The 27,957-nt window shown below is 36.9% G+C and overlaps 1 protein-coding gene across 1 annotated transcript in view; it reads right to left on the bottom strand.

The window, feature by feature from the left end:
• LOC131855253 (mediator of RNA polymerase II transcription subunit 16) overlaps positions 1–27,155 on the bottom strand; it is a 37,400-nt gene extending 10,245 nt beyond the window's left edge. Inside the window, exons 1-16 of the mRNA XM_059206496.1 lie at positions 27,005–27,155; positions 25,177–25,354; positions 20,554–20,686; positions 19,147–19,276; positions 14,823–14,980; positions 11,477–11,626; positions 9,834–9,950; positions 9,308–9,375; positions 8,437–8,565; positions 7,800–7,892; positions 6,684–6,804; positions 5,857–5,977; positions 4,584–4,670; positions 3,400–3,580; positions 1,563–1,708; positions 416–561 (exon numbers count right to left, since the gene is read on the bottom strand). Of these exons, the coding sequence (XP_059062479.1) occupies positions 416–561; positions 1,563–1,708; positions 3,400–3,580; positions 4,584–4,670; positions 5,857–5,977; positions 6,684–6,804; positions 7,800–7,892; positions 8,437–8,565; positions 9,308–9,375; positions 9,834–9,950; positions 11,477–11,626; positions 14,823–14,980; positions 19,147–19,276; positions 20,554–20,686; positions 25,177–25,354; positions 27,005–27,066 (2,020 nt within the window). The 5' untranslated portion in view covers positions 27,067–27,155. The remainder of the gene's footprint in view (positions 1–415; positions 562–1,562; positions 1,709–3,399; positions 3,581–4,583; positions 4,671–5,856; positions 5,978–6,683; positions 6,805–7,799; positions 7,893–8,436; positions 8,566–9,307; positions 9,376–9,833; positions 9,951–11,476; positions 11,627–14,822; positions 14,981–19,146; positions 19,277–20,553; positions 20,687–25,176; positions 25,355–27,004) is intronic.
• Between the last annotated feature and the right edge of the window lie 802 nt (positions 27,156–27,957).

Below are 27,957 nucleotides of genomic sequence, written 5' to 3'. Positions count from 1 at the left end.
ATAGACTATAGTAAAGTGGTTGATATAAATCTATTTCTTACCAATCTGCAATATGTTACTACCCTACATCTTATTCCTATTTTTATCCACCAAATCTGGGGGTAGCATCAACAAAACCAGTCGTTCGTTGTACGTCGCATTGAGCACACGCACATCCGCATTTTCTCCGCGAACCAACATACACGGAACCATCAGCCGCGATCTCCGCGCAATGATTTTATCAGTGCAAATCATCGTAGTGTGGTGCGTTTTTAAAGTGAAACAGCTACGTGTATATAAGATCTACACGCGGGGACGCCTCGAACCAGGTTTGTCCTTAGTTTCCCTTTTTACCCAACAGTAAAGAATAAAAATAATCTCTAAAAATCCTTTCCCTTATAATATTAGAATAGACAATCGAATTAGGAAACTTTACCAATGAGATCCTGTTTGAGTTGCGTCCCGGAGGCGAGTCGGGAGAGCGGCCGACTTAGGGCTTCGCCCCCGCGGCCACTGGCGCGGACCACCACCACCAGCTTGCGGAGCAGGGTTATAGCAGATGGATCCGTTATTATATCGTACCTGGTCACAAACATGAGCGGAAGCGGATTGTTAATAATGTGGACTCATAACCCTATAGCTAGCAATGTACCATGACAGGTTGACCTCCACGTGGACCCTGGAAACCATCGTGATAAATTGATGGCGAATTTACCACGATGTGCTAACTGACCTGACCTCATGTTCCACTGGTGCCCCGCCAGCGTATACTTAGCGCAGGCGCAATTAAAATAAAATAAAATTTATAAGGAATAAAACCTAAAAATTAATACACCAGCATATGCTATTGCAAAAGCAAAAAGTCTAATTAGTGTTCGAGCGAATGAGTTTAGAGTCTGTAAGTCTGTACTTAAACTACTAATTATTTTATTGAGATCATTCTATTGCACGACTTTTTAATTGAACACATCAACATAAGCACTCACATATATATATTTTTACTCACATACCCACCATATACAAACTCAACAGACTGTATAATTAATTAATTATAATTATAACACTTTATTGCACCAATATATAAAGGACATGAACAAAATTAAAAACAAAAAAAAACAACTTACAGTTGCCCCGCGGTAATCCGGCCCCTGTCTAATCCGGCCCCCCTTGTAATCCGACATTGTCTATTATTTGTTATTAAATATTACTTTGACAATATACTTCAGAGTGCATATACATACATACATATATAACATAGAATCTTATCACTGGATCTATAATTTGTCGGATTACAAGGTACTCTTTTGTAAAAAAATTCCGACTATAAGGGGTCTTAGGCAGTACTCTATAATCCGACAAATTCGATAGTCCGACACTGCCCTGCAAAATGATTGTCGGACTACCGGGGGTCCACTGTATTTAGATTATACTAAGATTTATATCCTATAAACAAGTTTTGTAATAATTAATTAATTGTTTAGTTTAAGTTTCGACAGTGCTTGCTCTTTTTTATTTATATATTGTTATATTACATTACTTATATATATGTATAGAACGTTACGTGTCAAAAAAAATAATCTTACCCGTGCGTATGACCATGGTGATGGTGTGGGAGTGCAGCTAGCACTGTTAGCGCTACATCCAGCGCGCGCTGCAGCGGACGTCGCAGCGCTTGAAGCGACAACGCTTCGCTACAGACTTCTGTCTTCGCTTCCAGACTTAACAATATCTGTGAAACAACTTAATATTTGAAGATGCTGGAAGCGTTCCCTCTTTGAATGGCTAGACTAATTCTTTGTCCGAGGTAGCTGCCAGCTCTTCGGTCTTCTGTGATGTCGACCAACCTTTTTGCTATTTCCTTAAAAAGCCTTATAAAATAGAATAGAAAATCATTTATTCAAATAAACTTAATTTAAGCACTTTTGAATAGTCATAACAATTTGTTTTTTATCTACCACTCGTTCGGAAAGCTGTCTCATCACAAGAAGAACGAGCAAGAAACTTGTGTGTTGCTCTTTTAAATAATCCTTGTAAGTTTACATTTACAAGTCGAAACGTGTGAATACAAACTACCAACCAGCACTAATTTATTTAGGCTCAAATATAATCATGCAATAAGATTAAATCAGTCGTAGTGATAAGAGCAGACCAGTCCCTACAAGCAGCACTCGTTCACGAGTATGACGGATGAGCCAGCCATCACTGCGCTCGACCATATTTTAGGGAGCCCATTGACCCGGCCCACCACGCCGCCACATGTCTGGACATTTTAGTGAGCATGACTACTCATTCCACACGACCACGTCACAGCTACAAAAATTACTATATGGTAGTTACAGTATTCGCACTTTACATAAGGATGCATGCGGCAATCAATACAAAAGCCGCTACGCTATCATATATCAAGAAAGCAGTATGAAAAATAAATTATAACGTTGTCCGCAAATAAACTTATTCTTGCTATATATTGCTATCATCTATAAATTCATCTATATATATAGCGCTAGGACCCTACGGACCAAGGGTCTTGACTATGAATGGGACAAAATCATATTTGGAGTCTAGATCCCTGTATTTGCCTGCTTTAGCTTTTACGGTCACTTCACAAGTTGCATCAGCTCTGTTGTTGGTTCCATGTAGATGGGAAGGAGCCAGCGTGTCTGAACAGGTTGCATCCCATACTACCATCCGTCCCATGTTCCATAGAATATTATTTAAGTAACTTACATTAGATGATTTGAATGAACAAAGATTGAGTACGTAGCGGTTTATATGTTGATTGTAGCATGCCTAATCCTTGTTAATGTAAATTTATTTCAAAGAGCAACACACAAGTTTCTTGCTCATTCTTGTGATGAGTCTACGTTCTTAAATGAGTGATAGAGACAAAAAATATGACTATTGTGCTTATATTAAATTTCTTTTTATTTTTTAATTCACACAGCGCCATCTAGATTCAAGTTGAGTTAGCTAAAGCTTGTGTTATGGTACTAGAGAACTGATATAAATACATAGATATTCTTTTTTTCGTAAATATGTACATATTATATATAGTATACATCCAGATCGACACAAACAATCATACTCATGAATACAAACGTTGTACCGTGCGAGGAATCGAACCCGCGACCATCGGAGGTAAAGCGGTGTGTTAAACTAAACCACCGAGGTCAAAATGATTAGAATCGTGTTTAAGTTCGGTTCTGGAAGCCTTTGCTTTCCTTTCGAAAACTTTGGGAGTCATCAGGCGCCAGAGGAGAGCATGTCAAAGCGCACGACTCGCGTCCCCAGAGACCCTTTTGGAACCCTATATCTCCGGAAGTACAGCCTCCAGAACCATATTTACACTTGTCGATTTAGTCTCCGGGATTAAAAGCATAGATGGCGCTATCTCGGGACGTTATTAAGTGTTGTGGTGACCTTGTCTGCGTCGGGCGAGTCGTCGAGGAGCGCGGCGAGCGCGTGGTCGGGGAGGTCGGCGCGGTCGGCGCGGTCGGCGCGGTCGTCGCGGGGGGCGGCCGCGGCGGCGGCGGCGCCCGCGGCCGCCACCCACCCCGCGCTGGCCAGCCACGCCGCGCCGCACTGCCACCCCGCCACCGACCTGCACCGCACCCCCACCGTTCAATACACTCACAACCCAACACATATCTATCCCATCTGAACGCTCACATGGAAATACATATTGTTCTTGGTCCTTCGAGCCGGATTTTTAAAAGATATAATAGCTTTTAAAATATCCGGCTCGAAGGACCAAGATATATAACTGTCATTATTGAATGACTCGCCAAACTGCAGATATGTATAGCCAATACGAGATCTTCAATGGGAGGACTGTAATGTTACAAAAAATATTCTGTCGCTTAAAAGACTGATATACAATTTGTCAATTTTTTATTTTTATTTCTCTATGCATGCAAAGATAGTCTGGAAAAGATTGTTTAACGATAAGACCGCCTTTTGTATCATGTATATATATTCTTTTATTCTATAATTGATGCAATTCAAATTCAAATTCAAAAATCATTTATTCATGTAGGACATTTTAGCCGCTTATGAATGTCAAATTTTTACATTATAATTTTATTTTTTCCCTACCGTCCAGTTCGGTATATAGATCCAATTGAGAAGAACTGGCAAGAAACTCAATTGAATTACTTTTTTTTTTAAAGCTAGTTTATTTACAATAAAGAGTATAAATAAATAAATAAAAGACGGTGCTGTACGTGACGTGACGTACCGGTGATGATGCTCCGCAGTGGTGGATACGCATTTATTTGCTTTGTTATTATTGTTTTTGGTATATGTGTTTATATTTTTTTTAATTCTTTTTTCTTTCATTTTCTTGTTCGCTTTTTTTTCTCTTAATGATTTGTATTGTATTTATTATTTCTATTTATATGTTATAATAATTTATATGCTGCTGTGAGCATCGTCATTGTTGTGTTGTGATGTGTGATTGTAATAAATATTATTCTATTCTATTCTGTACAACATTTCAGGGAAAATATCATTCGTTAGGGCGACCTATTGTGCCCTCCATAATGTCGAAAGCGAAAGGGTATCATAGCGTATCATAAGCGTAAGGGTCGTCATACATTACTCACCTGCACAAAGCAGTTCTCACTTTCAGCCAACTATGATAGTAATATTGTTGGAAATGCTGCGGATATCTCTGGAACGACTCCGTCAATCTGCAACAGAAAGTGTTCATTGAATAAATATTTACACGTCATACTCGTGAACTAGTGATTGTAGGGACTGATCTACTCTGGTCACTGTAACTGATTTATTATCACGGAAATCTATTTTATATTCACACTGTTCAAAATCTACCCTGTATCATCGTAAGCACAGATTATTATATTAGAGTCCGTTAGTTTTCTGTTCCCGCGCTTTCACTTCCCTTCCCTTACCTAGTACTGAACTGACCGTACAGCGGCCTTGACGCGTGCGCGCATTGTGTTGTGAATTAAAATAAATTAGAACTGTGTTAAACCTACTGTTAAACCTACTGTGAAACCTACTGTGAGACTGGAAAGCTAGCGAAGATATCTTCGAGACCCTGAAGCCCAAGAAATCCGCGGAACCATACAGGTACGTGACAGACGTTTCCACACATATTTTTCCCTATATATATACATAGTAAATTCCCTAACATTTTGGTAGCAGTACTTTCCCTAACACACACAAAACTCTTAGAAATGTCATTCTAAACAACACATTTAAAAAGGCGATATGTGAGTTGTGATCTTCTGTTGATGAATCTACGTTTCGAATGAGTGGTAGAATAACAAAAATATGACTGAATTAGGAAGAGGAAACGCCACTACACATCCTATGTGGTTGTAGCCCACTCATGCATAAACGAAATATCTCCTTTGGAAAGTTTACACTATCCTGAGGAGATAAAAACCATCGCTCCTAAGAATATCCTTCAATTCTTGTCCCTGACGGGTCTAGGTAGCGAACTTTGAAAAAGGGCGAGCACAATAGATCTATGTAGGTCGCAGTGCTACAGGTCTTAGCACCTGACAATAGCCCAAACCTACACATATAAATAAAATTGGAGTGTCTGTTTGTAATATTGAAATAACCGTTTTTTACTACATGCACATGAATATAAATACGGTACATACACCAAAATAACATTTTTTAGCATTTTTGTTTGTCTGTCTATTTGTTCCTGCTAATCTTTAAAATGGCTGGACCGATTTCGACGGAACTTTTTTGGCAGGTATCTGATGTAATAAGTAGTAACTTAGGCTACTTTTATTTTAGAAAAATAAACTTAAATTCCACGCGGACGAAGTCGCGGGAACAGCTAGTCCACAATAAAAAAAAATGGACGCTGTTGAGCAGCACCACGGGAGCACTCACCTCTCGTAAACTGTTTCCATCATGTTAGATTTGAGTGTGAGCAGTATATCCAGGTAATCGTATCCAGCTACCATGGCATACTCCAGGAGTGACGTGGCCTGCTGCAGCGACATTGGAGATGCTGTAAAAAAAAAAATCTTACTAATATTATCTATACATATAAATAAAATTGGAATGTCCGTTTGTAATATTAAATATAAATACGGTACATACACCAAAATATAATTTTTAACAATTTTTGTCTGTCTGTCCGTTTCTTGTGGCAAATCTCTGAAATGGCTGGACCGATTTTGACGGGACTTTTTTTGGTAGGTAACTGATGTAATAAAGACTAACTTAGGCTACTTTTATTTAGATTTTTTTTATTTTAGAAAAATGGCTGGATCTATTTTGACGGGACTTTTTTTGGTAGGTAAGTGATGTAATAAAGAGTAACTTAGGCTACTTTTATTTTAGAAAAATAAAGTTAAATTCCACGCGGACGAAGTCGAGGGTACTTATACTATATAATGATAATAATAGTTGCTGGAGGTCACTCTATTCTCCCTAATTTGAATTTAAAAATGAATCTGTATTATTGTAAACATGTACAACATTTATTTGAAAAGAATACGAGCTGAGTTTCTTGTCAGTTCTTCTCATATCGAAATCATTCCGAACTGACGGTAGATTTGACATATCATAAGAGTCTGTGATAGACCTACATGAATAAAGATAATTTGAATTTTTTTTTTAAATAACTTTAATGCACGTCATACACAGGTAAAAAGTACATATGGCGGACTTAACACCTAATGGCATTTTAATAATGATTACTAAATACATACGCATGTCGCTCCAGGGCTGAGGCAGTCTGTAGACATGAAGTTGAGCGAGGGAGTCCAAGCAGATGGCGACTCCACCCAGCACTGAGACCTGCACGCTGGACACCAGCGCTGGTTCACCAGCCTGACATCACCAACATAATGATAAACTAATAAATAAATAATAACTTAGGCTACTTTTATTTTAGAAAAATAATGTTTCAATTACACGAGGACGAAGTCGCGTGTACAGCTAATCTATACATATAAATAAAATTGGAGTGTCTGTTTGTAATATTGGAATAACAGGTTTTTACTACGTGCATATGAATATATATACGGTACATATAGCAAAATAACATTTTTTATAATTATCGTCTGTCTGTCTGTCTGTTTGTTCCGACTAATCTCTGAAATGGCTGGGCTGATTTTGACGGAACTCTTTTTGGTGGGTAGCTGATGTAAGGTAAGGAGTAACTTAGGGTAATTTTATCGTCCGAAACGGCTTGACCGATTCTGATGAAATTTTGTGAGCGTATTGAGTAGGTCTGAGAATCGGCCAACATCTATTTTTCATCCCCCTAAATGTTAGGGGTAGTCCACCGCTAATTATTTTTTTTAATTTTTAGATAAAATTTTTAGTCTCTATTTTTTTATGATACCACATACAAAAATACATACAATCCTAAATTTTCACTCTTCTATCATCAACCCCTATTTTTTTATTTAATTTATATGGCAAAACAACGTTTGCCGGGACTATTCGTGCTAGTATTATATATATTCATATCAAATTTCACTAAAATTCGTTGAGCAATTTAATCCGATATGATAACAAATAAATAAAAGAACAGACAGAAAACTTTCGGATTCATAATATAAGTATGGATGAATTATCCGCGTTTTAGACTGTTTTTTTTTTATAGTCTCTATCGCTCCTTGTTGTAGTACATGTGGGAAAGAGAAAGAAGCATGTCGTCTCTATCGCACACTGCTGTCGTCATGCAGGCTATACCACACCTGTGAACGGCGAGTGAGAATAGTAGTAGTGTCTGAGAGTCGATAATTATGAAGACAAACTGTAGAATTGTTGCATAGTCGCTATTGACAGACAAACAGACATAATGTGAATATACTTACAGGTATTCCTGCGCCGTACTTGGTCTTCTTGGGTGGTGTGGCGGCCCCGGCAGGCTCTCCAGAGCCGACCGTCACCACCGGGCGGGAACATATCTGTAATATCAGTCAGATCAGTACGATCACTTATAATTTACTGTACATCTTTATATATAAAAATTACGTGTCACTTTGTTTGTCCGTTATGGACTCGTTAAAAAAGCTGAATATACAATTGAAGAGATTGTATATGATAATAATGTTTTTGTAGAAAAACAACTTCAATTCATAGCAATAAAAAAATATGACTATTCAAAAGTGCTTGTATTGAGTTTATTTGAATTAATTCTTGGTGAATTTGTCACGATGTGCTAACTGACCTGACCTCGTGCTCATCTTATCATCCTACACTGGTGCCCCGCCAGCGTAAACCGTTAGCGCTGCACCATTTTAATATCTTAATAATATTATAAACTCGAAAGTTTGTAAGTATGGATGTTTGTTACTCTTTCACGCAAAAACTACTGAACGGATTTTGATACAACTTTACAGTAATATAGCTTATGCGTCAGAATAACACATAGGCTATATTTTATATTGAAATTTAGCGTGAAATGGCGGGCACAGCTAGTCATATATAAAAAAACGAATAAATGCTCACATAATGGTGGGAATCCCGAGACAGCAAGTGGAGTGCGCGCGTGGTGGCGAGCAGCGCGGGCGGGGGTCGGCCGCACGACACCTGCACGGCGCCGCCCTCCACGGGCCACGCGCCCGTCTGCACCCACACCTGCCGCCCACAAACATATCTGTTTATATAAAGTTCTCGTGCCACAATGTTAGTTACCATACTCCTCCGAAACGGATTGACCGATTTTTATGAGATTTTATATGCATATTCAGTAGATCTGAGAATCGGCTGCTATCTATTTTTCATACCCCTAAGTGATAAGGGTTGTAACCCCCAACAATTATTTTTTATTTTTTACAAATTGTTTTTTATAATTAAAAAATACATGCAACCCCAAATTTTCAGACTTCTACCATCAACCCCTATTTTTAATAGAGATTTTTATTTAAATGGCAAAAAAGATTTTTATAGAAATATCCGAAATATGTAACATCACGCTAGAAAAGCTGTTTTCTTGAAGATTTCAATATCGTATCGGTTCCGAAATACAATTGCTGGAAGGTGATTCCACAATGTGGTTGTACATGGCAAAAAGTTCCCTTGTTTTTTTGTATACCACATAGGTGGCAAACATGCATACAATCATCTGATGGTTACCGTAGCCTATGGACGCCTCAAACACCAGGGGTGTCACATGCGCATTACCGACCCTTAAGAAACCTTAATATACCCTTTTGAAAAACTTGTCTAAAATGCCGACAACGCACTTGCAATTCCCCTGGTGTTGCGGGTGCTCATGGGCGGCGGTAATCACTTACCATCAGGTGAGCCGCAAGCACGTTTGCGTGTGCTACTATATATATATAAAGATAAATAAGTATTTTATATAATAGTATCTTACTACAGTATTGAAGCAGTCCGATGGCGGCTTCTGATTACTACCAGGAGTGGTGCTGCCTTGTAATGGACCTAAGAATTACAAAATTAAGTTTACAAAACGATCTTTATCTCCGACTAGCTTTTGCCCGCGGCTTCGCTCGCGTTAATTTATGCCCTTAGGGGTGTAATTTATCAAAATCCTTTCTTAGGGTATGCCTACGTCATAGTAGCTTTATGCATGCAAAGTCTCAGTCCGGTGACTGACTGAAGTAGTGATCTATCAACGCACAGCCCAAACCACTGGACGGATCGGGCTGAAATTTGGCATGCAGGTAGATGTTATGACGTAGGCATCCGCTAAGAAAGGATTTTCATTAATTCTACCCCCAAGGGCATGAAAATTTGTATGAAACTTTGTCTATTTTAAACCGATCGGGCTGAGATTTTGCATGCATAAAGCTACTATGACATAGGCATCCTCTAAGAAAGGATTTTGATAAATTCCACCCCTAAGGGGATAAATTTGCAAAAGCTAGTAAATTATATACCTTTAGCCAGTAGCTTGTGTACAGGATGCGACCGCTCTGTCAGCTTCCACAGCGTCAGCTTGTTGCTGGCTATCATCAGGGAGTCGGTGTCCTCTCGCAGACACCAAGTTATCGACACTGAAATAATACTCATACTTGAAACAAAAACTTTACACCCATTTTTACCAAAATTGCGCGGAAATGGAGTATGAAATTTCTCACACTTCTCTATACTTAAAAAAAAAAAGAGAATTAAAAAAAATATATATTAACTGCGGGAAGCCACAATGCATATTATTCGCGGAGTAATAAAGGCGAGGAAAAAATATGAAGAAACGATAAAAAAAATAATACATAGAAGGAAACTATTAAAAAAAAAATTGCAAATAAGGGCATGGACCTTCAGTATATGGAAATAAGGGCGTAACTATATATATATTTTATTAATAATGGGATTGCGCTTGGTCTTACCTCATCTGATGGTAAATGATAGCAAGACCTAGGATGTAGCGCGAGAACCATAAGACATCCTATTCACGATATATAAAAAAATATTATAAAGAGTTTGTTTGTTTGAACGGGCTAATCTCAGGAACAACTGGTTCGAATTTTTTTCATATTTCACATTTCGTTTATTAACCAATGTAAAAAACTTCTTTACATATATGGCAAGTCATAAGATACAGTAATTCATATTTATACAAATTCAATTCAATTACAATTACATTAATAAATAAAATTACATTAATAATAACTAATAACATAATATGTTCCGTAGTCACTGAATTGAAAAAATATTTTTGTGTTACATATAGTCCATTCAATAGTACATTTGTCGAGGAAGGCTTCATTATCATTACATAGTACAAAACAAAGTCGCTGTCGCTGTCTGTCCGTCCCTATGTATGCTTAAATCTTTAAATCTACGCAACGGATTTTAATGCGGTTTTTTTAAATAAATTCTAGAGGAAGGTTTATATGTGATGAATGATGATGAATAAACATTATTTCTATTTCTAATAATTTTAAGTGATTTTAAATATTTATGTGACTGTTAATATATTTCTTAATCATTATTACATAGTATAAAACAAAATCGCTGTCTGTTCGTCCGCATGCTTAAATCTTTAAAACTACGCAATGGATTTTGAAGCGGTTTTTTTAATAGATACAGTGATTCTAGAGGAAGGTTTATATGTATAATATAATACATGTACACCCGGGCGAAGCCGCGGCGAGGAGCTAGTTAAGCTATATAACATTATATCAACATAACAAGCGTCAATTCAACGAATATTTACTTGTTTTCTTCGGATTTGTTATATCAAGGTTGATCTGTATAGATATTTTTTTAAGTGTATATATATAAAAATGAATTGCTGTCCGTTAGTCTCGCTAAAAGTCGAGAACGGCTGAATCGATTTGGCTAATTTTAGTCTTAAAATATTCTTGGAAGTCCAGGGAAGGTTTAAACGGTGATAAAATATGAAGAAATTGCATGTAAAATAGTAAAAACAACAATTTTATTTTCCCATACAAACAGCTGGTACCTGTCAAATGCGTAATTAAACTTCGAAAAACTTTTGACTTATTTAATTTTGACTCGAATCTCGTACTCAGAGTTCGCGGGGTCAGCTAGTAGGTTATAAATAGAGTAACAGTACCTGGCGGCGCGTGGTCCGCGGGCAGGAAGATGGTGGGCAGCGGCTGCACGTGGAGGGCGGCCGCGGGGGGTCGGCCCGGCGGCCGCGCCACCGCGCACACGTACACGCGCACCGCCGCGCGACCGCCCGCCGCCACCACCACGCTACCAGCTGAAACATGCAACAATAACATCACGCCAGCTGCCTTCAAGGGTAGCCAGAGATCTCTATCAGCGCCGTGACGGTTAAGCTGTCATGGCAAATCCCGAGTGTCAGCCATGTTGCCAACCCTTGTATATAAATATTATAGATGTTTTTTGTAATTGTTCTACTTGTGTATGTATATGTATCTATGTGTGTGTGTGTGCATACTACTACCTAGCGTATATTGAATGCGTCTATATAATTTAGCTATTAGGCATGCATAGTGTTGGATTACAATCCAGTTTTGTATGCTAATAAATAAATAAATAAATATAAATATATATATATAAATAAATAAATATATATATCTCTTATATATAAAATTCTCGTGTCACAGTTTTGGTTCCCATAGTCCTCCGAAACGGCTAGACCGATTCTCATGAAATTTTGTGAGCGTATTGAGTAGGTCTGAGAATCGGCCAACATCTATTTTTCATCCCCCTAAATGTTAGGGGTAGTCCACCCCTAAATTTTTTTTTTATTTTAAGACAAAACAACGTTTGCCGGGACAACTAGAATAAATATATATATTGCGTCCGCGAGGAATTTAACTTTATTTTTCTAAAATAAAAGTAACCTAAGTTACCCCTTATCACATCATCTATCAGATATTTTGGTGTATGTACCGTATTTATATTCATATGCTTTTAGTAAAAAACGGTTATTTCAATATTACGAACAGACACTCCAATTTTATTTATATTTATATATATATATATATATATGTCAAATGTACCTATGTCAAATGTGTAAATATATATTAATATCAATAAAGGTCGTCAATCTATGATTTTCATTCTTCTTTCTTTTCAATAACATCACGCCAGCTGCCTTCAAGGGTAGCCAGAGATCTCTATCTTTGCAGATGACTCACACAAATATCTTACTAATATTATAAACAGCCCTATGTCCAGCAGTGGACGTCTTCCGGGCTGCGATGACGATGATGATGATGATGATTATAAACACGAAAAGTAGTGTGTATGGACGGATGGATTTGCATCGTCTAACATCGTCTCAGTTCGGCAAACTTCGGCACGGTGTATGCGACTAGCATACTGTACGAAGCTCGCACGGATCGAGACGAGCCGAGCTGTTCCGAAATCGGACGAATACGTAAGCAGCTGTTTGTGAGAAAGTATATTATTTAATTACTGTACAATAAATCTAGACACGCGGTAGCGTGTCAAGCCGAGTTTCAAGTAAGAGAACTGGCGAGCAGCACCGTGTGTATATTTACACGAACCATTTAGAGCCACTTTTGACCCCCTCATAACTCAAAAACTCTTTCACATAAACCTGTCAAATGGTTCAGATATTGAGACTTGCGAGATAAATATGTGTTCCAAATTTCATAAACATATCTCAAACGGTTATTTAGATATTAACGTCCAAATATCGTCATTTTTATCCCTGATCAACTATAGATCAAAATTATAACCCACTTCCAGATAACCTAGGAAGTTCAAATTTGGCATGCACATAGGTAATTAGGTGAATATAAAGGAATAAATGATATTATATATTGTTATAAATACATTTCAGGACAGACCATTGAACTTGGCACTCATTTAGATCTCACTTCTTTTGTCGTCGAAGTCAACAATCAAGGTATATATCATAATATTGTACTCGACTATCATTTCACATATATGTTTTTGATGGGATTGTTTTTTCATCGTTCACCACTCTCAAAAATAGAAATAGAAATAATCTTTATTCAAATAAACTCATTACAAGCACTTTTGAATAGTCATATTTTTATTCCACCACTCATTCGGAATGCAGATTTATCACAAGAAGAATGAGCAAGAAACTTGTGTGTTGCTTTTGAGAAAAGTGTACTTGAATTAATATAAAAAAAATGCATAAATAACATAAATAGATAATTATAATTGCATAAGTTGTGAAAAAATGCTATGCAATAGCTTTACTCGCCAGTCCCCGAGTATCACTTAATTTTTTTTTACTATTGTGCAGGACGCACCTCTTTGTATATTATTTATGTATTTTGTCTATTATTTTATATAGAAAAATATATATGACATTGTCATTTGTTCTGCTAATGATTATACTTTTGTACATAATATTATATTATTGCTTCTTAAAACCCGTGTTTGCATAATTATATCTACCAGCCCCATATATATACAGTCCTATATTGACAACTATAATGTGGCATTAAATAATATATAATACATACAAAACCTACCTAAATGTTCACCCTTCTATCAGCAACCCCTATTTGCAGATTTTTTTTGCAACTGTACAGATTTTTAAAAATAAATTAAAAAAAATACTCCTCCTCACTCAGAAAACTGTGCCGTGATGTGTCTGCACTCCAAAAGCGGGGTAATGCGAGGTAGTACTAGTGTCACCAGAATTTATGTTTATTTTATGTTTTCAGTGTGTAGTTTATGTTTGATGTTTATTTATATATGGTAGTATGTCGTAAATGTTTGCTTTGTGTTGTCCGCCTGGATTTATGTATGTATGTGTATTATTATTATTATTTTATTATATTTATTATATATGAAGGTATCCGCTGAATACCAGCGTCGTGGCACCCCGTCACGACATATGCTGAGCGGAGACCTAGTTGGTACTCTAATTATTAATATAAAATGTAAATTAAATTTTAAAAATTATTTTCAGTGTACCAAATAAACAATTTTCTTTCTTTCTTTCTTTCTATTTTCAATATCGATTTTAGTTTATAAGGCAAATGCTTTGTAGTAATAATTTTATAATATTAATTTGTTTGGTTTCTGTTGCTTTAGTATATAGAATTAACTCATTAATAAAATCAGTTCGAGAGTGATCTGACGTTTTACTACATGCTTAATGCAAAATTAGCTAGTATCATAATAATAATCTCAGGACAATTCACACAGCGCCATCTAGACCCAAGTTAAGCTAACTAAAGCCGTTGTTATGGGTACTAGACAACTGATACAAATACATAATTTTTTTTTTTCGGAAATATATACATAATATACATAAAAAATCTAGACCGATACAAACAATCATACTCATGAATACAAATGTTTGTGCCGTGCGAAGAATCGAACCCGCGACCATCGGACGTAAAGCGGTATGCTAGACCGCTAGACTACCGAGGTCGTCGGTATTATTAGTACATGATTGTGTATGGTGTACATACTCTTGTGAGCGATGTCAGCGCAGATGATGTGGTGGCGCCCTCTGAGGGACTCGGAGGCGACGGTGGCTCGCGCGCCGTCAGCGGAGCCCTGCGGGGGCGTCAGCGCAGCCGCCAGACCAGACGCTGTCAGCACGAACGCACCTTCGCACGCCACCCCGCTGGCAACGGACAGAAAGTACAACTATTAATAATATTTCAAGACAACTCACACGGCGCCATCTAGACCCAAGCTAGCTAAAGTTTGTGTTATGGGTACTAGATAACTGTTACAAATACATAGATATTTTTTCTTAAATACATACATATTATACATAGCAAACACCCAGACCGATACAAACAATCATACTCATGAATACAAATGTTTGTACCGTGCGAGGAATCAAACCCGCGACCATCGAGAGTAAGGCGGTGTACTAGGCCGCTAGACCACCGAGGCCGTCATAATAATAACCCAGGATAAACCTCGACAAGAGTTTTGCAGGGCAGTAATTACATTTTATATTTGTAAAAATTTTAAGAATGCAGCTCAGATATTTTGACAAATGTGGACTGTATTCGTTTCTGTCCTTATATTTTTTTACTTTCTTTATTAATTTAATTCGGATATTTATCCACATTATGTTAATAAACAAATTATAAACTATGTCAGAGAATTGCAGTTTATATTCATTCAATTCATGTATATCTATGTCCACGTCCAGAAGCACTGGGTCCGCAGCAGTGCAGCGATATCCAGTGTCTCTGGAGCGGACAATCCAACATATATGATATGGTGTTTAGGAGTAGTTATGTCTATGTCCACATCCAGAAGCATTGGGTCCGCAACAGTGCAGCGATGTCCAGTGTCTCTGGAGCGGACAATCCAACATATATGATATGGTGTTTAGGAGTAGTTATGTCTATGTCCACGTCCAGAAGCTCTGGGTCCGCAGCAGTGCAGCGATGTCCAGTGTCTCTGGAGCGGACAATCCAACATATACGATATGATGTTTAGGAGTAGTTATGTCTATGTCCACGTCCAGAAGCTCTGGGTCCGCAGCAGTGCAGCCATGTCCAGTGTCTCTGGAGCGGACAATCCGACATATATGATATGGTGTTTAGGAGTAGTTATGTCTATGTCCACGTCCAGAAGCTCTGGGTCCGCAGCAGTGCAGCGATGTCCAGTGTCTCTGGAGCGGACAATCCAACATATATGATATGGTGTTTAGGAGTAGTTATGTCTATGTCCACATCCAGAAGCATTGGGTCCGCAACAGTGCAGCGATGTCCAGTGTCTCTGGAGCGGACAATCCAACATATATGATATGGTGTTTAGGAGTAGTTATGTCTATGTCCACGTCCAGAAGCTCTGGGTCCGCAGCAGTGCAGCGATGTCCAGTGTCTCTGGAGCGGACAATCCAACATATACGATATGATGTTTAGGAGTAGTTATGTCTTTGTCCACGTCCAGAAGCACTGGGTCCGCAGCAGTGCAGCGATGTCCAGTGTCTCTGGAGCGGACAATCCGACATATATGATATGGTGTTTAGGAGTAGTTATGTCTATGTCCACGTCCAGAAGCACTGGGTCCGCAGCAGTGCAGCGATGTCCAGTGTCTCTGGAGCGGACACTCCCTCATATATGATATGGTGTTTAGGAGTAGTTATGTCTATGTCCACATCCAGAAGCATTGGGTCCGCAACAGTGCAGCGATGTCCAGTGTCTCTGGAGCGGACAATCCGACATATATGATATGGTGTTTAGGAGTAGTTATGTCTATGTCCACGTCCAGAAGCACTGGGTCCGCAGCAGTGCAGCGATGTCCAGTGTCTCTGGAGCGGACAATCCAACATATATGATATGGTGTTTAGGAGTAGTTATGTCTATGTCCACATCCAGAAGCATTGGGTCCGCAACAGTGCAGCGATGTCCAGTGTCTCTGGAGCGGACAATCCGACATATATGATATGGTGTTTAGGAGTAGTTATGTCTATTGTCCACGTCCAGAAGCACTGGGTCCGCAGCAGTGCAGCGATGTCCAGTGTCTCTGGAGCGGACAATCCGACATATATGATATGGTGTTTAGGAGTAGTTATGTCTATGTCCACGTCCAGAAGCTCTGGGTCCGCAGCAGTGCAGCGATGTCCAGTGTCTCTGGAGCGGACAATCCAACATATATGATATGGTGTTTAGGAGTAGTTATGTCTATGTCCACGTCCAGAAGCTCTGGGTTCGCAGCAGTGCAGCGATATCCAGTGTCTCTAGAGCGGACAATCCAACATATACGATATGATGTTTAGGAGTAGTTATGTCTATGTCCACGTCCAGAAGCACTGGGTTCGCAGCAGTGCAGCGATGTCCAGTGTTTTTGGAGCGGACAATCCAACATATACGATATGGTGTTTAGGAGTAGTTATGTCTATTGTCCACGACCAGAAGCTCTGGGTCCGCAGCAGTGCAGCGATATCCGGAGTCAAAGGAGCGGACAATCCAACATATATGATATGGTGTTTAGGAGTAGTTATGTCTATGTCCACGTCCAGAAGCTCTGGGTCCGCAGCAGTGCAGCGATGTCCAGTGTCTCTGGAGCGGACAATCCAACATATATGATATGGTGTTTAGGAGTAGTTATGTCTATGTCCACGTCCAGAAGCTCTGGGTCCGCAGCAGTGCAGCGATGTCCAGTGTCTCTGGAGCGGACAATCCAACATATATGATATGGTGTTTAGGAGTAGTTATGTCTATGTCCACGTCCAGAAGCACTGGGTCCGCAGCAGTGCAGCGATATCCAGTGTCTCTGGAGCGGACAATCCAACATATATGATATGGTGTTTAGGAGTAGTTATGTCTATTGTCCACGTCCAGAAGCACTGGGTCCGCAGCAGTGCAGCGATGTCCAGTGTCTCTGGAGCGGACAATCCAACATATATGATATGGTGTTTAGGAGTAGTTATGTCTATGTCCACATCCAGAAGCATTGGGTCCGCAACAGTGCAGCGATGTCCAGTGTCTCTGGAGCGGACAATCCGACATATATATGGTGTTTAGGAGTAGTTATGTCTATGTCCACGTCCAGAAGCTCTGGGTCCGCAGCAGTGCAGCGATGTCCAGTGTCTTTGGAGCGGACAATCCAACATATACGATATGGGTTTGAGGCGTAGTTATGTCTATGTCCACGTCCAGAAGCTCTGGGTCCGCAGCAGTGCAGCCATGTCCAGTGTCTCTGGAGCGGACAATCCAACATATATGATATGGTGTGTAGGAGTAGTTATGTCTATGTCCACGTCCAGAAGCACTGGGTCCGCAGCAGTGCAGCGATGTCCAGTGTCTCTGGAGCGGACAATCCAACATATATGATATGGTGTTTAGGAGTAGTTATGTCTATGTCCACGTCCAGAAGCACTGGGTTCGCAGCAGTGCAGCGATATCCAGTGTCTCTGGAGCGGACAATCCAACATATATGATATGGTGTTTAGGAGTAGTTATGTCTATTGACAACGTCCAGAAGCATTGGGTCCGCAACAGTGCAGCGATGTCCAGTGTCTCTGGAGCGGACAATCCGACATATATGATATGGTGTTTAGGAGGCTGTTTGCTCCCTCAATTCTACACATCACTGATGCAGTTCTATATCGCATTATTGCTTCAAAGCCATCTATAGGTATTGCTGCAAACGTCTACATCTCTGATGCGCTACTGAATCATATATATAACAATTAAACATTTAAAACAATTATGAGAATTTATGTTATATTTTAAGATCAAGGTTTATAACCAGTGCGTCCTACCCGTTATGACATACGGTGCCGAAACGTGGACACTGACGATACGACTGGTCCACCAACTCAAAGTCGCTCAACGAGCTATGGAAAGAGCTATGCTTGGAGTTTCTCTGAGGGATCAAATCCGTAACGAAGTAATTCGCCAGAGAACTAGGGTCACCGACATAGCTCTTCGTATTTGCAAGTTGAAGTGGCAGTGGGCTGGTCATATCTGTCGTAGAACCGATGCTCGCTGGAGTAGGCGTGTTCTAGAGTGGAGACCGCGAATTGGCAAACGTAGTGTAGGACGCCCCGCAGCTAGGTGGAGCGACGACATACGTAGGGTTGCGGGTAAAAAATGGAAGAGAAGGGCTGAAGATCGTGCCCAGTGGCGTGCCTTGGGAGAGGCCTATGTCCAGCAGTGGACTGTAGTGGGCTGATGATGACCTCATATTTAATTTAACCCTTGAGGGTCAAGGGATTTGGGCTAAAGCAAACAATATTGTCAGGCCAGCTGCCTTGAACGGTAGCCAGCCAGCCATATATATAATAGTTAAATATTAAAAAAAAATTTGAAAAATTACCCAAATCCCTTGAGGGTTGGTGTGGACCTGGACATCTGAATTCTCTCAGTAATTGGTGCATCAGGCTTCTTGTCCATTAACACAAAACGTCGTCCATTGTGGAAAAAAACTGCTTTTATAATTTGCTCACCTGAAACAAGAAAATGCTTCTAAAGTCACAATTCAATAGATTTTAGTTACAATTTTAAACATTCCACATCTGTACATATATATAAATAAAATTATATCTACGGTACATACACCAAAATATTTTTTTTACAATTTTTGTCTTTCTGTCTGTCTGTTTGTTTCGGCTAATCTCTGAAATGGCTGGATCGATTTTGACGGGACTTTTTTTGGCAAGTAGCTGATGTAATAAGGAACAACATAAGGGTACTTTTATTTTAGAAAAACTAATGTTAAAGTCCACGCGGACGAATTCGCTATAAATTTTGCTTTCGATCTTCGAAATTGCTATCTATAAATTTTGGTCAGTATATTGAAATGGCTGGACCGATTTTGGCAGGTAGCTGATGTAATAAGGAGTAACTTGAGCTACTTTTATTTTAGAAAAATTCTCTAATTAACTTTTTTGTTAAATTCCACACGGACGAAGTCGCTAGTACAGCTAGTAACATAATATGCACATAGAACCAATGGCAAACATTGTTTTGTCATATAAATTAATATTGCTATAAAAAAATAGGGGTTGATGGTCGAGGGGAAAAATTTTAATTACCAATAAAAATAAAAAAATTTAGGAGTTACACCCTTATCATTGGAGTCCTCGTACCTCTTGGATGCCGTTCTTTTGAGTCATCGACTGTTGGAAAGTATTGGGACATACTTTCCAAGAACAATCCATGCCCATTTAGTTTTTTTTTTATTATTGAGTTATTTGATCTATTGTCAGGTGTTTGGCCCTGTTACACTGCAACCTACATAGATCTATTGTGCTCGCAATTTTTCAGAGTTCGCTACCTAGACCCGTCAGGGACAAGAATTGAAGGATATTCTTAGAAACGATGGTTTTTATCTCCTCAGGATAGTGTAAACTTTCCAAAGGAGATATTTCGTTTATGCATGAGTGGGCTACAACCACATAGGATGTGTAGTGGCGTTTCCTCTTCAGTTTGGCAAGAACTACGGATTGTGTAATGTATAAGTAGTTATATGGATCTAGGGTGTTTGTAGCCGTGCCACATTGTGGAATCACCTTCCAGCAATGGTATTTCCGAACCGATACGATATTGAAACCTTCAAGAAAAGAGCTTATTCCTTTTTAAAAGGCTGACAACGTACTTGCAATTCCCCTGGTGTTGCGGGTGCTCATGGGCGGCGGTAATCACTTACCATCAGGTGAGCTGCATGCTCGTTTGTCCCCTGTGTTATAAAAAAAAAAAAGGCCGTAACATGTTGAAAACTCACCAGGAAACTGTGCTGTGTACAAACATTGCCATTCATTGAGCAGATAATCCTTCTGACCAAACACAGACACATCTCCGTCCGTCGTCGCAACCAGCAGTTGCTTGCCTTCATTATCCCATTCAAGTGTAGATATCTGGAAATAATAATGTCAGGACAATCCACACAGCGCCATCTAGTGCCAAGTCAAGAAGAGCTTCATTATAGGTAGACAACTGATATGAATACATAGATATTTTTTGTAAATACATACATCCAACTATATTAGTTGGAAAACATCGAGGTCTTTGTGTAGTGTAAGGTGTGTGAATCTCAACGAGTTGCATGGATGTATTCCTTATAAATAATTATAAAAACACTAAATTGGAAATTAAATCGTAATTATATATATACTAGCTGTACCCGCGACTTCGTCCGCGTAAATAATGAAAAAATATTTAACTCAATTAACACAATATAAGTCAAATAAATAAGTTTCATCGTTTTAGCTTCAAAAATGATAAAAAGTAAAAATAAATATTTAATCAATAGGCTAAAAAATAAATTTCAAACTTCTAGCTTTAAATATGACGATACATCTATATAACCTTGGATCTACCCTTTTAATCCTCTTGCAACCCTTTTTCACATTAAAAAGTAACCTATGTCCTTTCTCAGGATCTAGTCTATCTATGTCTGTTTCAAATTTCAATTTAAATCGGTTCAGTATTTTTGGCGTGTAAGCGAGACAAACAGATAAAGTTACTTTCACATTTATAATATCAGTAAGGTATTTAATAAACTAACCCTAAAAAGACAAAGAAAAAAGTTTAATCGTTCTAGCTTCCACAACCACACAAACAGCAAATTTCCACAATAACTTTCATTCTCTATTTTATTTTACTACCCCCCTCCCCCTAAGAGTAAACATTTTACAAACATTGAATATCATATTTATTGATATTTAAACAACAGCCTAAAAATGAGTCTCAAACTTCTAGTTTTAAAAAATGACGATTCTTCCATACAGCCTACCATTGCAACCCCCTTACAATACTTTTTTCACATTCAAAAGTACCCTATATTCTTTGTCCGGGTGTAAACTAACTGTGTACCAAATTTCATTTAAATTTTTATTTTGTTTTGGAGCGTAAGACTGACAGAAAGACAAACAGAGTTACTTTCACAGTTATAACATTAGTGGGGTTTTTAAAAATCTACCCCAAAAGAACCAATGAAAATAGTTTCATCGTTCTAGTTTCAAAAATTACGAATTTACATAATAACTATCATCCCCTACTTTATTTTACCCCCTTAAGGGTAATTTTTTTACAAACAATGAATGTCATATTTATTTATATTTAATCAACAGCCTCAAAAATAAGTTTCAAGCTTCTAACTTCAAAAATGACGATTTTACATAAAAACTTGCATCTCCTATTTTATTTTACCCCCTTAAGGGTATTTGTTTTTACAAACAAAGAATGTCATAAGTATTTATATTTAATCAACAGTCTCAACAATAAGATTCAAGTTTCTAGCTTCAAAAATGACGTGTTTACATAAAAACTTGCATCCCCTATTTTATTTTACCCCCTTGAGGGTAATTTTTTTACAAACAATGAATGTCATATGTATTTATATTTAATCAACAGCCTCAAAAATAAGTTTCAAGCTTCTAGCTTCTAAAATGACGATTTTACATAAAAACTTGCATCCCCTATTTTATTTTACCCCCTTAAGGGTATTTTTTTTACAAACAATGAATGTCAATGTATTTATATTTAATCAACAGTCTCAACAATAAGATTCAAGCTTCTAGCTTCAAAAATGACGTGTTTACATAAAAACTTGCATCCCCTATTTTATTTTACCCCCTTGAGGGTAATTTTTTTACAAACAATGAATGTCATATGTATTTATATTTAATCAACAGCCTCAAAAATAAGTTTCAAGCTTCAAAAATGACGAATTTACTTAAAAACTTGCATCCCCTATTTTATTTTACCCCCTTAAGGGTAATTTTTTACAAACATTGAATGTCATTTTTATTTATATTTAATCAACAGTCTCAAAAATAAGTTTCAAGCTTCAAAAATTACGATTCTTCCATACAATCTTTCATCCCCCCTTTTAACCCCTTACAACCCTTTTTTCGCATTAAAAAGTAGCCTATGTCCGTTCTCAGGGTCTAGACTATCTGTATACCAAATTTCATTCAAATCGGTTTAGTAGTTTTGGCGTGAAAGCGAGACAGACAGACAGAGTTACTTTCACATTTATAATATTAGTTTTTGTCGCAGCACAAAAATATATTTTTATCGTTTCCGTACAAATAATAATTTTACAGTATTAATCTACAAACCAACATTTTGTTTCTTACAATCAGCTAAATAATTTAAATAGTTCCATAATATATGGCATAATGAAAAGGTCATTTATTTTATAAAAAAGACAGTTAGTTTTTATTTTAGTGAAAAATAAGAAAATTCTATTTTGATACAACAACCATATATTTATTAATACCTATACTTTATTAATTTTGTGTTAATGCTTTTTAAATAAACACCCACACATTATTTCTGTATAACCTACAAAAATGGGTAAATAATTTAATTTCGGATAGTGCTACACCACAACATTCTTTAAAAAATGTAAATAATAAAATTTGAAGAAATTGTAATTGTACTGAACAACTTAAAAAGAAAACTTAATAGTTTTTTTTTAAGGGAACAGGGAAACAACATTTGACATTTATTATTATTTAACATTGGATATTGACTTTCATTTTTGTAATTTATATTGTAAAACTTTAAGTTGAGTGTAATAAAAAAAAAAATCCCAAATTTTTCTCGCAATTGGCCAATTTCAGGTTTAAAGAAAGACACATACACACGATATACGATTTTATCATAAAAAGTGTCAAAAAACAATATTTTCACTAAACGTCAACGTCATGTTTCCGGCAAGATCTTTCGTTTTACATTATGTTATCTGTGGTTTTGTTCTCTGTGATGGATACCTTATTGGCGCAAACGCACGCGATGTGTTGATTGGTTGTTAGCTAGTGAAATGAAAAGATGGCGAATGGCGCAAACGCACGCGATGTGTTGATTGGTTGTTAGCTAGTGAAATGAAAATATGACGAATAAGGATTCAACCGCATAAAGATAACCTTGTATTTCCATTTTGAACCCCTTACAACCCTTTTTTCGCATTAAAAAGTAGCCTATGTCCATCCTCGGCGTCTAGACTATCTGCGTACTAAATTTCATTTAAATCGGTTCAGTAGTTTTGGCGTGAAAGCGAGACAGACAGACAGACAGACAGACAGAGTTACTTTCGCATTTATAATATTAGTAAGGATATATTAAAATGTGGATATAATTAGAGGTGTAACAAAAATATTAAAGCATATTAAAAACAAAACAAATGACAATCACAAACATTAGAACACAGCGTCATGTATTTGAATATTATGAGTAAATTATGCAAGCGGTTTTAACACTTATTTTTGTTGGAGTTTCCAACATGAGGTATCGAACCAGCAACTGCCAGATGTGGAGTTGTGTGCTAAACCACTAGACCAGAGGCCGTCATTCCCACTAGAATGCAAATGGCATATATAAGTATATCAAAGGGAAAGAGGGTAGTTAATTAATGATAATGTAATAGTGCACCTGCCTTCGCTAACGGTATATGCAGCAGTGTTGCAGTTAAGATGAGCATGAGATCAGGTCAGTTAGCATATCATGACAAATTCACCAGGAATTTAAAGGAACCGCATTGTCAACCTGCCATGGTACATTACTTACATACTAGCAATGGGGTTATTAGTCTCCATTAGTAAAAATTGCAAAACAAATGAATGCTTCCAGACTACAAACTTAGTTTGCACTCATCTGGTCCTCTGGCAATGTCGATAAATAAATAATACTCTATCAGAAGATTAGAAAAATATAAAAAAAAATATTTATAGATAACCTAAAAAAATTACTAATAAAAAAATGTTATTATAATGTCAACGAATATTTGACAGATAAATTATAAAGTCAGTCCATAATAATAATGTATCTGTATACATTATTATTATTCATTAGATTAGAAAAATAATATATAAAATAATTAAATTCTGTTAACGCCACTGAACCTCATTGTAGCTTGCTGCGCCCATCACGGTCCATAGTGCTCTTATAATAATACTATATCAACCCTTATTGCGACATTATGAAATGCAAATGAATAAATAAATAAAGAAATCCCCTTCCCCTGGGATTAGGGGGTAGGGGATAAGTTATGTGGACTAACAACCCTTTGCTGGCAATGTACCACATGAGGTTAATAAATTCCTGGTAAATTTGCCAGGATGTGCTAACTGATCTGGCTTCATGTCCATCTTATGATCCTCTAGCATAACCATTGATGCAAATGGATGCATCATTCCATTAACAACCATTAAAAAAATGCATATTTAGGGGGGAAAGCGGATACTGCGTATACTGTTAGGTCAGATGGATGTACCATTGCCTAAAACCCAAAAAAACATATATTACCATACATTAAAAAAACATATATATATATATATACATATACATGATCAATACTATACTAAAACAAAAGTTATGTATAAAAATTATAGTTACTTACAGGATATGGGGTACTTGTAACTTTGTGACTATCCCACGGTGTATCCAAGTCACAAACATACACATGACCACCCCAGGTGTTGCCATCGGAGTCCGACAACTCAGTCGGAGACGAAAATGCAATTATATTCGAATTTGATATCGTGCAAATGGGTCTCACCACTTCCGCATCTAAGGGACTGAAGAAATAACTTAAATCAAAGTAATAATTTACACTATTAAGTTGAAAAGTTTGAATGTTTGGTTGAAAGGATTACTCTTAGAAACTACGGGTACAATTTCAATAGAAATAGAAATAATCTTTATTCAAATAAACTTAATATAAGCACTTTTGAATAGTCAAGTTTTTTTATTCTACCACTTATTCGGTATGCAGATTCATCACAAGAAGAATAAGCAAGAAACTTGTGTGTTGCTCTTTTAAATAAATATTGATTTACTCATATTTAATTAACAACTAGGATTAGGCATGTTACAATCAACATAGGAACTGCTAGCACTTAATCTCTGTTCAATCAGATAACATTGTCAGCGCTATGAATTTTAACTTAGATATTTTTTAGTGTTGGATAACCCATTTCTTTCTTCCTCTACTTTTCATTCTTCAAGGAAGATTATAGACAATATGCAAACGGTCACAGTGCTACTGGTTTCCTTAACATTTCTTTTTTTCCTTTTGTATCCTGCAATCGGCTCACCAAGCTTTTAACAGATTTGTAGGACTGTTGACGGGAAAGAACTGTACCTTCAGTGAGGAAACTGTCTCATCAGTGAATAAAATACCATGCATGGAGTCTCTTAAGCCTCCTGCATTGCAATGGGTCTCATAATTCTATTGCAAAGATATTAATATGCACCCCTATACAATCTCTGTATACCATTGTTCTGTGCTTTATTAGTTTCCTTAACATTTAAAAAAAATAACATTAGGAGGAAAGAGCTAATCTTTTGTGTCAGTAATCTCTGACTACTGGTCCAATTTATAGAAATATTTCAGTTTTGGATAACCCATTCATCAAGGAAGGTTATATAGGCTATATACAAAATATATGCAAGAGGTCAGTGTTACTGGATTCCTTACCATTTAACAATTCTTTAAAAAAAAAACTAAGAGAATTATAATCATTCTAGTTCTACCCAAAGGTTAGCTAGTAGATAATGCCATATAGCATTAAACTGGCCTCTTGTACACTCTTTATAGTGCAATAGAGAATAAAAAAAATAATAGTAGAACAAAAACAATATGTCAAAGAAAAAAATAATCATGAACTTTTATTGGTTTTGTAAGCTTCTTCTTGTGCATACTTGATACAGATGAAGTTATGTGCATCGGCTAGACATTGATATAGGTCATTTTTGACATCCATTCCTACTATAGAACTTGGCAACTTCAGTTGAAAACTAATATTGTTATTTAAACCAGTCTATTAACATTTAGAAAGTGTATATGTCTAACATATATTGAAAATCTCAGGCTTGTACTATAACGACTTATGGGGTAGTCAGAACCATTGCCAAATGTCAAATCGTGGACAAAGCTCTTATATTAATTTTTCACTTATTATGTATGCAATATTTGAATATAAAGGGGCAGGATTTGGACCTACTACTGTCTTTCGTAATAATTTGTGTTATAGGTAAGTTATTCTATAATCGGAGACACTAGAAATGTAAACTACAATTTCGGTATTAAATCATAATGCCCCAAGCCCCAATGCTCTTAAAAATATTTAAAGCTTTATATAGCAATTACTTAACCTCTGAATTCTATAATAAAAAAATATAAATACTGCAAAAGAATCGTAAAATTGATAATGTTATTTGCTTACTTTTCGAAATGAGGCGGTGGATATTTCAGAGGCTTGCGCCTCATTGAATATATCAATTCCATATTTTAATATTAAACATATATTGCTAAATTTAAAAAAAAGTTTTATATAAATTAAATTGTTAATAGAGTTGCAGTTTTTGCATCAACGTTTGCTGAAATTCTTGAGTTGACAATTAGACTTTCCTGATATGTCAAATTTCAAAACAAAACCACAGACAAAAAATTTAATCCTACATTTCGTTTAGTTACAACAATGTACAATCAGTTTCAAATATTTTATTAAATCGATAATTTTAGAACGGATTAATATCTTCAAGTTCTATGATAAATTGTACCTTTGCTTTGTATGACGGTTTCGGTGGTCTAGCAGTTTAGCACACTATCTGTTAGCACATAAAACCTCCTTTAATTGCATTTCACGGCTTTTATACAAAAAAAATTGTAAAATGATTAGTAATTAAAAAGAAATAAAACTGGACATTCTATCTCAAAAATATCTGTTATTTATTATTAAAAAAAAATTTGAATTTTAGAATAGTCATATTTTTTTATTCAAGCACTCTATCGAAACGCAGAATCATTACAGGAAAAACGAGCAAGAAACTTCTGTATTGAGTGTCTGTTGTATAAATGTTCTTAAATAAATAAGTACGCAGTAATAAGTAAGAGGCATGCGATAATTAACATAGAAACCGCTACGTACACTTAGCAGACCTAGAAATAGGTTGAACCACAAATAGAAAGTGGTTAGGTGGTTCTAATCCATATGTTTTAAAATCAACAGCTTAACTGTAGCGTTTTATAAATAAATACATTTATATTCTTGAGTATGATTGCTTTTACTTACTTTTGTTTCCGATGTACATTATGAAAGTATTTATATTCTGTATTTATGACAGCTGTCTAGTACCCCTAACACAAGCTCTGCTCATTTTAGTTTGGAACTAAATC

The sequence above is a fragment of the Achroia grisella genome, unplaced genomic scaffold (assembly GCF_030625045.1).
Source record: "Achroia grisella isolate CSIRO2021 unplaced genomic scaffold, CSIRO_AGI_Agris_v1 utg1360, whole genome shotgun sequence".
Lineage (NCBI taxonomy): Eukaryota > Metazoa > Arthropoda > Insecta > Lepidoptera > Pyralidae > Achroia > Achroia grisella.
The sequence above is the reverse complement of the archived record's forward strand: the minus strand, read 5'-3'. Positions and strand labels throughout refer to the sequence as shown.